This window comes from Passer domesticus, chromosome 11 (genome assembly GCF_036417665.1).
Source record: "Passer domesticus isolate bPasDom1 chromosome 11, bPasDom1.hap1, whole genome shotgun sequence".
NCBI lineage: Eukaryota > Metazoa > Chordata > Aves > Passeriformes > Passeridae > Passer > Passer domesticus.
This window is the reverse complement of record NC_087484.1, coordinates 8,897,012-8,911,317: the sequence shown is the minus strand read 5'-3', so window position 1 is coordinate 8,911,317 and position 14,306 is coordinate 8,897,012. Positions and strand designations below refer to the sequence as shown.

Genomic DNA, 14,306 nt, shown 5'->3' with positions numbered 1-14,306 from the left:
GTGTGTTGGCTTTGAGTATGTGTAATATTAAACCTGTTGGTTGAACTGTTGGTCTAAGACTTACTGTCTAAGTAGTTTCAGGCTTGGATGCCTAATCCATGTAGAGCAGCTTTCAAGGCATGTGATAATATCACAACACAGCTGTAGGCAGCTTTCTGAGGTGAACCATTTAATCTGCAGTCTTTGCTCCCAGCTTCCTGACAAGTGGTGGAATTTGTCCTTTGGTGTGCAATGGGATTATTGCCCTCTCTCCCTGCTGCCATCATATTGAGTCTCTGCAGGCCCTTCCAGTGGCTGGAGGTTATGTGAGCACATCTAAACCTCATCCCTCCTGCCCTCTGTGTGTGTTTCTGCTGCCTTTACATCTGTGCTCTGTGGAGTGCACAAAGGCTGCTCAAAAGCAAGGTTGTGCTTTACGTACTCACAGTGCTGTGCAAACATGGCTTAATGAGGTTAAATCGTTATGAAGTCAGGCAGCTCTGCAGGGTGGGCTGGTACTCATTTCCCTGAGTTCCCAGCTGGGCCACAGTGGGCTGGGTGTCTCCCACTAATAGGAGGCTGAACCCTCTCATGCTTCCTTTTCATCTGTTTCCACTCCTACTCTGCTGAAATCCTGTTCTGGTATCCATCAGAAGGGCACACAGGCATATGTACTGCTTAATGACAACAGCTATGAACCATTTATCCTTCAAAAACGTGACACTCCAGAGAAGGGCTTTGATAATGTTCTTTGCAAGGTGTATAAATAAACAGGATTGTCACCAGCATGGGATCTTATTACTTTGTCTCTTTAAAAAAAATTAAGGAAAGAAAAAATATTTATAGATACCAAGAGGTTAGTGAATTCCTCTAAAGAACCAAGTGTTATAATTAGGAACCCGCTGCACTTAGAACTATTCTACAAATAAGCACCTCAAATCCAGCCTAGTCCTTCCAGAGAAAACAAAGGTCAATAGGCTGCTTTGAGGATTAGCAAACCCGAATTTCTTGGACCTAGGTACTAATTACTTCCAAAGCTGAGGATGATCACTACTTCCAAATCCGAATTACTGCCAAAACCTCATGATAAACCTCAGCAGTACTCCTCTCCAGCCTAACTTTTGACTTAAGATGCTTTTGAACTGGACTCTAATTAAAGGGTAAAAGACCAAATCTGAAGGAAAGGCAGGGTAACGGTGGAAATATTCTTCTAGTGGAAAGCTGCACTTCTGCACAGGCTGATCCAAAGTAATTGAAGACTTCCCATGTCCTCAGCAGCAAACTGGGCTCATCCAGGTTGGTGCAGTTTGATAACCCAAAAACATTGGGTGCAGTCACACCCAAAAGTGTGACTGACTGCTCCATACCAGGGAAATGGGATCCTGCACTGCCTGTGTGCTTGTGAGGTGGGGTTCCATCTTTCTTTCACACTGTTGTCTGGCAGCAAAGGGATGAGGACTGGGCTCTCTTTTACAAGCTCCTAACTGGAAAGATTCATCCATGTGATTTTGAAGGGTTTTCACGTTTCCGCCTCTGTACTTGAGGATTCACTTCCATGTACATTCACCACAGTGGTGGTGAATTTGAGAGTGGTGGTGAATTTGAGTGTCCTGAGAGACCACGGTTTTCATCCCAGGTGGAAGAAGTAGGATGAAGTATTGGTTTTGTGAGATTTTGGCATAAAGCAAAAAGATTGAGGGAGGGGGAGAGGAGTCAGAGTTAAATATGTCATTGGTTCATTTCTGCTCACAGCCTACTGACTTCCTTGTGCAATTCCAGGGAACTTGGAAGTGGGAGTCCACATTGCAGACGTGAGCTACTTCGTACTGGAAGAGACAGCACTGGATAAAGTAGCAAGTGAAAGGGCCACCAGTGTCTATCTGGTGCAGAAGGTAAGGACAGCTTTTCCTTTGTTTGTCTGATGACTGTACCTTCACTTACCATAAATTCATTTGCAAGGTTCGTTTTCAGAAGCTCAAAATCAAAATCTGGCTGTTATTGCAGCACATCTGCAAAAATGAGTAAGTTGGTGGAAACACAGAAGCTGGCATAGCTGCTCACTACCTTGGAGTTTATGGAGAGAGGCTGGGGTGGAGCAGCAGCTTGTGACCCTCTGACTGTGGTCAGTGTGTGCCCCACATGTGCCAGGGCTCACCAGCTCAGTGCTGACCTGAGCCAAGCCTGACACACCCAAGCTGGCTCCTCTGCCTTGCTTTTAGGGGCTTCAGATTGGCAGATGTGAAGGATTTTGTCTTGCCTTTGGTGCAAGAGTCCAACTGAAGCCTCAGAGGAATGGATTTGTGTCAGAGTAAGATCTAAAACACTCAAAAAACCAAGGAAACATCTTGAGGTAAAACAAAAGGTTCACACTCTTACTTTATCTGGATATCCCAAATAATGGAGGAATAGTGTTCCTTCATCATGCAATGAAAAGATGCTTGAAATTATACTGATTTTAGCTTATCAGAATCAAATGTTAAGCTCAAGTTTAAAGTTGGCTTCCAAGCTTTACAAATGAACAGGTTCAGGTTTAACATTGTTGGAAAGGAAATGTGTAGGCTTTGTCTGTGCCTGTCTCATTTTCAGTTGAATGTGAAGAAACACTTTGTAGCCCATCAGATACCACTGGCAGTGTGTGTGTAGGGAAGCTGGAAAACTTGGCTGTCAGTGTCCTGTGCAGGCTTGAGGCATCAGCTGCATGAAGAAAAGTGTTGAAGCAGTTTCATGGAGCAGATTAATCTGCCTCTCACCACACTCCCATTCAGTCAGGCTGGAGTCCTTGTCTCCACAGCCCCTACTGGAATGGCAGGACATCTTTTCTATAATAAATAAACATGTCCTATTTGGTACTCAGGATTAGGAGTGATTCTTCCTGTCCCTTCCCTTCCTGGATGTTTTCAGGGTTGTTATCTGGGGAGGTTTGTGTAATGATGCTTGTTTCAGTAGCTTCCTGTGTCCTCTCTTCACTTTCTGGATGACAAAATGATTTATGTTACACTAGTGAAATCAAATTAATGGTTTGATTTCAAGCTGTTTACCTTTAGCAGCTGTTCCATAGCTTTCTTTGGGTAGAAGCAGCAAGACACAGCTTTGGGGGTCTCAGGGAGTCTGGTGGGTTTCAGCTCCCTGTGGAAGCACTGTGACAGCAATGCCCAAGTGTCCCTACCAGGTCAGTGGTAGTGACACCAAAAGCACACAGTTTCTCTGTGCTGAGAAACCCCAGTTCCTGTGCTTGCTGTTCTCCACACGTGGGAAGCAATGTGTATCTCATGGAAACTGCAGTTCTGGCACCAGTTTTCCCAATCCTGCAGTCCCTCCAGTGAGCAGCCCTTGGCTTCTCCAGTCTCTGCTTCCCCCTCTGATGGATGACTCGATGATGGGAGATGTGGGCTGGCCTAGGGGGGATGTCACTGGGGGCAGCAAAGCTTTACTCCAGGAGGATGTTGTGGCAGTATTTCCAAGTCAAAATACTGTGGTTTGAGGCCATGTGATTCTTTTAGTCAAGGGAGAAGGAAGATTTTTATAAAGAAAGGAGACATTTTTCATGAAAATCTAGTTGGATGCAGAAGTTAATTGAATTTTCTTTCAAAGTGCCTTTTCCCTCCAGCACTGCCAGTCCTGTGCAATGCCAGCATAAGTTACCTGCTGCCCCTAATCTTCAATTCATCTTCACCTACTGTGGCCCAGCAGTCAGGATTAGTGTTTTACCCACACTTCTCCCCTGCCGAGAACACATTTCAAGACAACAAACCAGGTTAGATTATGAAATTGTCAATATTTTAATTGCAAGAGATGAAAAGGAGCGAGGGGATGGGCAAAGGAATGCAGCCAGGCTGTCTGAAACAAGATGGTAGCATGACTCTTGTAGAAAATATGCTTTTCTTTGATGAAACTGTTTCCTAAGACAGCTGTGATTCTGCGAGAGGTTAGCACCATGCTAATCCTCCAAAAGAAGTTAAATAAAGCCACATATTTAATTTTCCTGAACCAGAAGGGGAGTTATTGTGTAATTGCTAGTGGTCTATTTAATACAAGTCAAAAGTTTTTGAAATAAGAATGTATCAGGTTTTAAGCAGCAAGAAAACCTAAACAGTTTCCTCTTTTTTGGCACATCTCACAGTGTTATTTTAGGTGTGAAGCAGCTTGAGTGAGAGTTCAGCCATAAATCCCTATAATATTTTACTGGTCCTATTTTACACTGGAGATCAAAGATCAGAACTGTAAGCCTGTCTTCATGTCGAGTCCAAGGACTCCAAGACATTCACTTTTGACACCAGCAGGTTGTCAGGGTGTTGATATTTTGATAATTTCAGGCTGAGTAACAAAGAGTTGCTCGAACTCTGAATTCATGGAAGTGTTGATACAACTCCTGAGGAGAAATCTTGGCTCTTAAATAAATTGCCTCTTTCCTTTGAGTGTCTTTTAGTGTACAAGCAAGAGATTTGCTGAGCCCACTCCACTGTTGAACTTCAGCGTTCCCCTACCAGCTCTAGTGGAAACTCTTGGTTAATGCAATCCCTCCCCATTGGATGGATTGTGGGAGAAGGATCACCTTAGGAGTCAGTGGTGGTCGTAACCAACCTGAACCAAGAATTAAGGGGCAGCCAAAGCAGGATGCCAGCAGAATGAAGTTTGAAGGGAGCAAAAGTGCTCATGTAACTTTGTGAAGATAGGGTATTATGCTTGACCAGGGTTTGTTCCTTTTTGCCTTTGGTTGGCTGACCAGTTCTCCCCTTCTGTCCTTGAAAAGCTGCTACAGTGAGTCCATTGATCAGAGCTGCTCTGGGCTAGCCTGCTCTGAGCCTGGCCAGTGAGTTAGTCCTGGCTGCAGCAGATGTTTCTGATTTTATAGGGAACACGAACTTTTGTCATCTTAGCATGCATGTGCTCGCTCTGTCCCTTGCCCAGCTCCCCAGGAATGAGAGAGACTGGAAACTCACATTTGGTTTCTGGAAGAACTTTATTAGTTGAAGAGACAAAACAAACCTCAAGGCTCTCACAAGCAGGAATTTGGATTTTCCCCTGCAGAGGAGCCAGCTGCTAAGCAATGTGACCAGCCATGGTCACAGGTCCATCTGTTTTATAATGCCAGCATGATGGTGTGTATGACCCCCCCAGCCCCAGAAGTGCCCTCTCTCACTTTGGTTTCCCGGTGGTGCCATTGCTTTGGCTTTCTGGGATGTGTGGCTGCCTGCAGGGAGAGCAGTAGCATGGAGCAGGCTGCCAGGCAGTGCTGGACAGCTGAGTCTTGAGGGCAGTGCTGAAGATTTTGCATTTAGGACTTAGAAATAGGGAGAGAGAAATCCTCTGTCTGTGGTTTAATTTGAAATGCAGACCTGCAGCTGCCAGCATTGATATCAGCCTTCCACTCAAAGAAGTGCCCTTTTCAGTATCTCTTGGGCACTGCTAGGCTTATAGGGAGAGATGATGTCCTTTATTAGCCTCACTGATAGAGGGGGATTAAAACCAGACAAGCTCTCACCACCCAAGCCCTGGTTTCTATGACACATTCATTAGAAAGGATTTCCTGGGGAGTGTAGCTCCCTTTTTACATTGTAAAATTTTTTTGCCTAGCTCTGCTGGGCCTCTCCAACTGCATTTCTAGATTCAGCTATGTTTATAAACCCTTTATTCCAGGTTTATGACCCCTGTCTAAGCCCAGGTGACTTGATTTCCATCTGCAGTAAAATCAAGCTGAATGATGTGATCCCCAACATAGGCACATCCGTAGCAATTTGCCAAGGAAACCACTTCCCACTGGAGGTGCTATCCCTCGGCAGCATTTCAGCTCCTGGATTCCTGCGTGCCCTGGCACTCCACAGGACAGCTGGCAGACACTGCTGCCTCTTGGCAGACAGTCACGGGAAGGGCAGAGCATTTAAAAGGTGCCGGGCAACCTCTGGATTATTCAAGGCAATTCTACACTCCTCTGATATTTTGCAAATCTGGACATTAAAGATGTGCTTAGGGAAATCTCTCAACCCGTATCTCTGTCAGAAAGAGATGGAGATAATCCTGTTGCCAGAGTTCCTCTGGGCAGCCCCTGGGATCACTCCTGGAACATCTCACTCTCTGAGTGTGACACAATTGTGACATCTTTGTATGTTAAATGCTGGCCTTGCAATTACTGGGAATCCTTTCAGGCTGCAACCACATCATGTTAAGGAAAAAGGAAATGGGTATTTATAACTTCAACTCCTGTGCCTTGTGACAGTGGGTTTATGCTCCATGTAGAGGGTGAAGAGGAATCATGATGGTAAAGCAGGAGGCAGTCAGCCAAGACTGTTGAGGTGTTGGAAACAGGTTTCTTTGAATTCAGTAAGGTAGAATAAATTGAAATACCTTCAGTGCAAGGTCAGGTTATGTTATGCATGTGTTTGCTGAGCCCAGGAAAAGGTTGATTGCATTCTTAGTCTCCCATGAGACTTCCTCCATGGCTTAGGTTAAGAAACTTCCACCTAAAGTTTCTCTCCTGTAAAACAAAGGTAGCACAGGCTGATGCTTCCCTAACAGTAGATTTGTTACAGCTAATTGCTTGGTGAGTGTTTCGTGCTGTAATTATGATCTGAGTTAAAGCTTTGCTTGTGTTTCACATCATTGAAAGCCCTTCCATTGAATTACAGCCTCTTGAATTGAATATTAATCCTGCTCAAGTACACTTAAAGCGAGCATGGGCTTTTGTGTTCCATGCAGGCATTTTTCTAGCAAACTGGTATTGCTGCAGGAGATGTGAAGGGAAAGAGGATGTGCAAAGGCACACAAATATTCAGTAAGCACAGACCATTATCAGATTATCAGAGCTAGGGAGAGAGAGAAAAGCAGCTTTTAATTTGGGTGGGAAAGGGCATGGAGCTTTTATTAAATTACTAGCACTTTGTTCACTGTGACCTGAACTTTGGGGTCTTAAGGTGGTCATGGGTGATCTTAGGCAGGCAGGGATTTCTGAGAGTCTATAAAGCTATTTTCTCTCTTTTCTGACATGGGTTGGCATCACTTACACTGAATTTATACCCGTGTGGTGCAGGTCCTTCCAGGCAGCATGGGCAGGCTCACGTACTGGGCAGTGAGTTATGAATGTAGCAGTATTGTTAACATTCTGTTCACAACTGCAATAACAGAGTTGGCTGCCTTTGTGTTGTGGGAAACAGCTTATCATAGGCTGTGCCCTTGTGACCTTCCAGGAGAACCAGGGTTGCTGATTCATGGTGTGACTCCCTGAGAGCCCCAGACCATACAGTTAACCTTTTGGCACTAGTGTGCACTGCAGTTAGAAGAGATTTACAGCCATTTTCTGGTGGCAAACCACAAATGTGATTAAATATTTTAAGTCTTTCCTTCAAAGCAAAAGGTAAGTGTAAAGTGTGTGCACTTAAGGAGAAAACAGGCACCTGAGACTGTTTTTTCATACTGTTTTGGAGAACAGTGGTTCTCCTGCCTTCAGGTAGAAAAAGTTATCTCTGAAATCATTAAATAGGTGTCAGAGTTTTGGAAGAGCTGGAATTTGTATGCCAGTCAGCTTCCTGCTGGTCCTATATTTACAGGCTGGCACACAGAGCAGTCAAAACGGAAATGAAATTAAATAGCTAAATTACTTTATGGCACACAAGCAGAGCATTTCTCTGTTTTTCTGAAAAGCACCATTCCATGTTGCCACTCAAAATAAACTAAAGGAGTAATGTAGTGGTTTTTTGAGGGCAATTATTGCTTCTTCACAGAGGTAAATAATGAGAAGGGAAGTCAGAAGTGAAACTCAAATAATGAGTTTTGCTTCATTAAGCAGCTGCTAAAGATTATCTTTAATATAGACTGCACTTAGGAAGTAACTCAGAGATGGTGGAAACACTTGGAGCTACTCAGGTTTGGTCTAGCATGAATATGCTCAAAAGCTCTAGCTTTGTTGGTGTAGTCAGGTGAGTAATTTGGAATTTGGTAATTCAACATTCAGCAGCAGAAATATTGATTAGTTATAAGGAATTAGGACATGGGTTAAAAAATCCTGCCAGAAATTTATATTGGCTGACATTTTGTTCAAATTTTTAGTTTAATAAAGTAATTGTTCTCCATTTGCAGACAGCATGGTCAATAGTCATAACACAGCTACTTTTGTTTATCTAACCTGCATCTACAAGTTCCTGTCTGTGCTGTAAAGCATGGTTCAATATGTATTGAAGCCAAGCACGGCTCCTGTGTTGCATGGGAAGAGTTTAATTTGTGCTTTGCAGAGAGCAGACTTGCATTTACTTCTTGGTTACATGGTATTCAATGGGAAAGCAAGAAACACAGTTCCCCAATCCAGCCTCTTCGGCTGCTGACTGCCAGGACCATGTTTCTTCAACATTAAATTTTCTGATGTGCCCTTCCTCATTCTTCCCAGTGCCAAAGCGGCAGTGGCAAAGAAGTGGAAAACAGAGCAAACTTTGTGACCTTAAAAGTTGCAGTGTAAGTGTTTGCATAACCAAGGATGCAGATTACTCCAGGATGCTTACTCTATTCTTCAGAGGGGAGCACTGGGAGTGATTCCCAGGTTGGAGACTTAAAACTGCCTCTGGTCTCATTGAGGGATGGGGCTGATGTGGATGTTGGTGGCCTTAGCCATGTCTGAAATCCTCTCATTTCAGAGGATTTGGTTTACTTCCTCATTCCATGCCAGCACGCTGTCTGCCATGTGATACAGCTCTGGCATGGGTGATGCATCCCAGAGCTGTGATGTGGCCACTCCTGCAACAGAGAACGTGATGCTGACAGCTTAACACATTTTCTCTTTACCAGCTTGTCCACACTAAAAGCTTGTGTCTTACCAAGGTTCTCTTCTCTTGCAGGTGATCCCAATGCTTCCCAGGCTGCTCTGTGAGGAGCTCTGCAGTCTCAATCCCATGCGAGACAGACTGACGTTCTCTGTGATTTGGAAATTGACTCCGGAAGGCAAGGTACCTTAGGCAGCAGGCAGTCATCCTGCTAATCAGTCCTCCCTCGTGGCCAGCCCCTGCTCTTGTAGTGGTAAAAATGTCATCCCTCGACACTCAGGTGGATAGCAAAGGTGAACAGTACTGGAGGATGCAGGACTGTGCCTGTGTCTTGTCTTACTGAAGACATACTGTGGAATATCTAACTGGAATAATCTCTCAACGTGGTTGGGAAATGATGAATATTTGTATGAATCTCAGGAATGGAGAATGTCCTGCTCTTTGCCAGGTCACCCAACCATTTAATGTCTTACCTCCAGCAGCAATTCAGAGCTCATGCTTTGGTGGGATGAGATGTGCCCCTGCCTGCAGGCCTGCCTCGTGCTCGCAGGCATTGTGCAGTGCACTGTGCCTCTGTGGCCTCTCTGGTAAACAGACTGTTTAATTCCTCTTCAGAGCTGCAAATTGCAGCAATCCAAATAAAGCATGATAGCCCTTCAGCACAGGCATGGCTCCATCCCCTCTGCATGTGTTATTTCCAGGGAGCAGTTGTGGAGGCTGTCTGTTGGTGCACTGAGCTGCCTTCAGCTGCCTGCCACCACTCCCCAGGTCTTCATTTCCCTCCTATTTCTCTCCCACACTCTTTGTTACCCTAAAATCTCCTCTTTGGTGATCACAGGGCCCCCTTACTAAATCAGGGAGGGCTAAAGACTGGCAGTACCAGAGCACTGTTTAGTCTATGCAAAATACACTTTTTGTACTCAGAGGTTTTTTTAACCATTGTTGTTACATATACAACTCTTTTCTGTAGACCGTATTTCTTGTGCCAATTTGGTAATTTTCCACAAAGATTCACCTCCTTATTATTGTCCCAGCTGCTCTAAAGGATGCTGAATCTATCTTTGTGCTTTAGCAAAATACAGTTGCATTCCTGGTTCTGTATTTCTGCAGTGAATCCCTGTTCTGACACTGAGGTGGGTTGTATTTGTCTGCTGTGAAAAGTGTTTCCCTTCCTATAGCAACAGCGTGATTGCTCATGGTAAACCTTTCATTGACTCCGAGTTGTCTTTGAGCAGCTGAAAATCAAGTCTTAATTAAAATAAGGCTTTAATTACATCTTGTCTCTTGTCCCATGTGATATATCCATTGTGTTTCAAGCAGTGCTCAGTCCAACCCTGTCTGACCAGTGAGAAAATAGAGGAGCTGCAACATTCAGCTCAGGGAGCAGACCTCTGGAGTGGTCTGGGCTGTAGCCATGCTGTCCCTGGGAGAGCAGACTGCCTGTGGCCATCTCAGCAAACTGGTTTCTCCAACAAGGCCTTTCAGGTTACAGTCTTACTCGAGGTCACTTGATGTGGATGTCAAGTGAAGGCTGGAGAAGAATTTATTCTTTCCAAGAGGAAAAGTGGTTGTAGGGCTTTTGCCCAGGAAAGCATTCTTCTAAAAGCTGGTATTTCTAGGTGTTAGTATACCTGTATCTCAGTTTTGTGGCTTTCTCTTCCTTTCTTTCTGCACAGCACAGAGACACAGAGAATAACCATGAGCTGATGATCAGGGCACTTTACATTGCAAATGCTACTTGCTGCATCTCTGCTATTAAAGCACTTTCAAAGTAGAAATAACCTTAAAAGCCCTGTGACTTTCAGAGCTCTGAGTTGCTGTGTTATACAGCACATCTGTGATACATTAGGGAAGGAGGCAGCAAAGGTATTTTGGGAATCAGTCCCTTCCTATTAAGGGGAAGGTTTGTCTCTGAAGCAGTGTCCTTGACGAGGCTGTCATAGAGAGCTTGCCCTTCTCCCTGGACACTGTCACTTGCAGAATTTACCTTGTCCTGTTGGGCTGATGAAGGGGTAAGGTGGCACTGGCAGCTAAGGCAGAATTACAATTCTTCAATCATTCTCTGAGCACTTGTGCTTTGAATGGTTTATCACAAACTGTCTCCAGAGCCCTCATGCCAATGCTCTTTACTTTTGTGAAAATCTTTCTGCCCATGTCCCTCAGTGCTTTATCACTGCCTTGATGAGCTGTTCGATTGATTGTCTTATATATCTCAGCTGAAAATAGGTTTTCCTGTCTGCTTTAGGAAATAATTCTGAATTCCTGTTTTTATACTGGTATTCTTTTAGGGAGTTCAAAATGAGAGTGGCTTCTGGTTTAAAATAAAATAATTTTATAAGCAGTTTATTGAATATTTTCCTCTCAATTCCAAAGTAGTTTGGAAGCCCAGAAAAATTCCTGGCTTGAGTTTGGGCCTAGAACCATGGACATGATCAGAGAAGCAAGGGATCAGTGACTGCCCATCTCTCCTCCAGACCCACCAAAGTGTGAAAGTCCTAGTCAGGCACTTTCAGATATGCTAGTCAGACATTGGGATTCCTGCAGTACTCCTGAAAACAGTATTTTAAGGCCAGCCCCTGGTGGCCAGACTTTAAGTCATTCTGCTGTGTTTTAGTCAGGAATACCTGTTACTTGCATATACACGTTAATAGATGCTAGAGAATCTGCATGGGCCTGAAGGTCTCAGGAGGACAAGATCTTCACTCAGAGGGCACAGGTAGTGAGGAAGTCTGCTGTCATTCCTCCCAGTGTTTGTGCAACTTCCCAAGCTTTTGTGCACCAGAAGAATGAGTCCTCAGATCAATTTACACTTGGCAATTTTGCAGATCCTTGATGAGTGGTTTGGGAGGACGGTCATCTGCTCCTGCGTGAAGCTCAGCTATGACCATGCACAGAGCATGATTGACAGCCCTGGGAAGGTGTTGTCACCTGAAGAGCTCCCCCCTGTCTCACCCCAGCACTCGATAGCCGAGATCCAGGAGGCTGTGCTGAACCTGCACCGAGTCGCGCAGCGCCTGCGCAAGCAGCGCTTCACCGAGGGCGCCCTGCACTTAGACCAGGTGAGTGAGTCCAGCCCCCTCAGGCTTCACCAAAGCATTTTCACCTTGTACTCTCTAAGAATTTCCTGGCCAGTCTGAAAACTCGAAGGGTAAAATCAAGGCTGGAATAGAAAAGCAGGTTTGAGTGCCAATGTTGTCTTAAGAGCGGCATCAAATTGTGTACCATAAGCAGTAAGTAGGATGAAAAGAAAATAATCCCTGTTTTTTAAGGAGTGATCCTTGAACATTTTTCAAAATCCTGAAACCCTGTTGGAGTGGGTAAGTAATTCATACAGTGAAACAAATCATGACAGTGTCGTTCATTATCATGCAGTTCAGATATTAGTGCACATTTCACTGGGAAAGGCTCATCCTCCACATTTCTTCCTGTGCTTGCAATATTCTTGTTTTCCACAGCTTTCATAGCAGTTCTCTGTGCTGGGAAAATGGCTAAATGTTATCTGAGCTAATACTTGTAAGTGTTGGGTGTGTTTCAGAGGAAAAAATGCTAGTGAGGAGGTTTTCTGTCTGGGATGATTTAAATAATCTTGTATCAGTAGTGGTATGTGTCATTTCTATTTTACAAGGATATCCAGATATTTTAGGCTATCACAGCAAAAAAATACTTTTGCATGATGTTCAGCTGCTCTAAGGTGGCTTCTGATAGTTTTTGTGGATAGGAGGTTCCAGTAATTGGTAGAACCCAGTGGTCTTCCTGAGCAGGAGACAAAATAATCTTTTAATAAGGAAGCTCTATTGTTTCATTTTGCAAAATGAGTGTGCGTCAACATAGGGATATTGCTGAGAAGGAAGCTAGGAGTGGTGTAAACAGGGCTATTATATGTAAGACATATGTTGTAACCCTTCCATTTTACTCAGCATTGTAGTTTTGTCTGCAGTTGCAGGAAAGTCTAATTTTAGAGAAATCATTGCAGAGCACAGGAGCAAGAGGTGTCTATAATCTGTGACCTTCCCCAGCAGAGCACAGGGCTTATTCTGGTGAAGCTGCTGTGAAGAAGAGGCAATGTGCTTTCCCCCATGTCTAAGATGGACAGAATGACAAATTTGTGTCTTGAGTTTCAGCAGAGGAGTTTTTATTTTAGGATAAACCTTCTACTGTAGTCAGTGTATTATCTGAGGCTGTCTTGCCTACATCTGTTGTAGGAGGTCTCGGGGGACTGGTTCAGCACATGTAAGTGAGCCTGGAGCAAGGACATTTGCTTAAGGTCCCCCTAAATTAATTTGAAAATTATTTTTTGAAATCAAACTTCCACTTTGAAGTTTTCTTAAACCTCTTCTGGAACAGAGACTTCCTTCTCTGAGGTTTAGTGTACAATGGCAAATAAACTGGGCCTTTGTTTCCAAGCACACCCTGAATGCTAGAGAAACATAAAAATCACAGCTTTTGCATGGGATCAGCTGCCTGGGAAACCTTGGAGGTATCTGGCTTGGAAAAAGAGTCCATGGTGACTGGGAGCTGTGGCCCAGAAAGGCCACCAGCTGCCTTCCACAAGTCACTGTTACACTGTAGTGCTGACTGCTAGCTGTGTGCCCCTGAGTTGAGTTACCTGTTATCAAACTAACCTCAGGGGAAATATGTTTTAAGCCAGCTGTGACATTTCCAATGGGAGGATTTGGCCAGGGAAGCATCCTGTTCCAGTGATAGCCCATAAAAGATTAGCTGTGTTTTGTTTTGCTCTGTGCTCCTACAGAGGAGCCATTAACGAGAACATATTGGAGCATCATTTGTGAGATTGGGATTCAAAGCCACAGCTAAGGGCACCAGAGGCCATTGATTCCTGCTCAGTCTAGTTCCCAACCATCATGATAAACTGAGTTATATCTCACAAGTGGCACTTTACACTGTGCAGAATCTCTCTCCCCTGGCAAAAATGTCAAAGTAATGGTCTTTGAGAAGGAAGCGTATTTTAGATCAAGGGACACTTTCACCACACTTAGTCGAGTCAAGTACTGCCCTGATAGCTTTATTTTGATAAACTACACCCTTCCCAGCCCATGGAGGAAGTGGCTGCTCCAAGGCCTGAACATGAACAGCGTGTGAGGGACAGGTTTGGGGACGTGGCCAGTGGCATATGGTGGGACAAAGCAATCTACTTCTGCTTCCCCAGTTCCCTGAGTTCCCATGGGCACAGTTGTGTGCCATGTCCCACTTCCAGCCCCAAGTGAGCGAGCAAGGGTGGGTCCAAATGGGAAACACACCTTTCTAATCACTGGACCTCTCACTGATTTCCCGTTGAGTAATGTAAATCCTGAACAATGGAAGACAAACTCCAGCAGGAAGCTTGGGGCAATGAATTATCGGATTCCAAATAAATATGTGAGTGAAGGAAATGATCATCTCACAGTCTTAAGGGAGGGGGTGGCTGAGCAGGGATGACTCCTGTGCTTTTTTTTCCAAGGGATGTGAGCCCTTTTCCTATATATTGTGTTATGTTTGAGAGTTCTACCTTGGGGTAACTCCTGATTGAGCAGTGATGACTTTTTTAGTTTATTTCCACCCTGCCATTTTTGTGTGAAGTGTTCC

At 44.4% G+C, this 14,306-nt stretch overlaps 1 protein-coding gene across 3 annotated transcripts in view; it reads left to right on the top strand.

Moving 5' to 3' along the window:
• The window catches only part of DIS3L2 (DIS3 like 3'-5' exoribonuclease 2), a 179,853-nt gene that overhangs the window by 106,864 nt on the left and 58,683 nt on the right, over positions 1–14,306 (top strand). For all 3 annotated transcript variants that reach the window (XM_064385523.1, XM_064385524.1, XM_064385525.1), the window contains 3 exons: positions 1,759–1,871; positions 8,799–8,906; positions 11,549–11,782. In XM_064385523.1, coding sequence (XP_064241593.1) covers positions 1,759–1,871; positions 8,799–8,906; positions 11,549–11,782 — 455 coding nt within the window. The remainder of the gene's footprint in view (positions 1–1,758; positions 1,872–8,798; positions 8,907–11,548; positions 11,783–14,306) is intronic.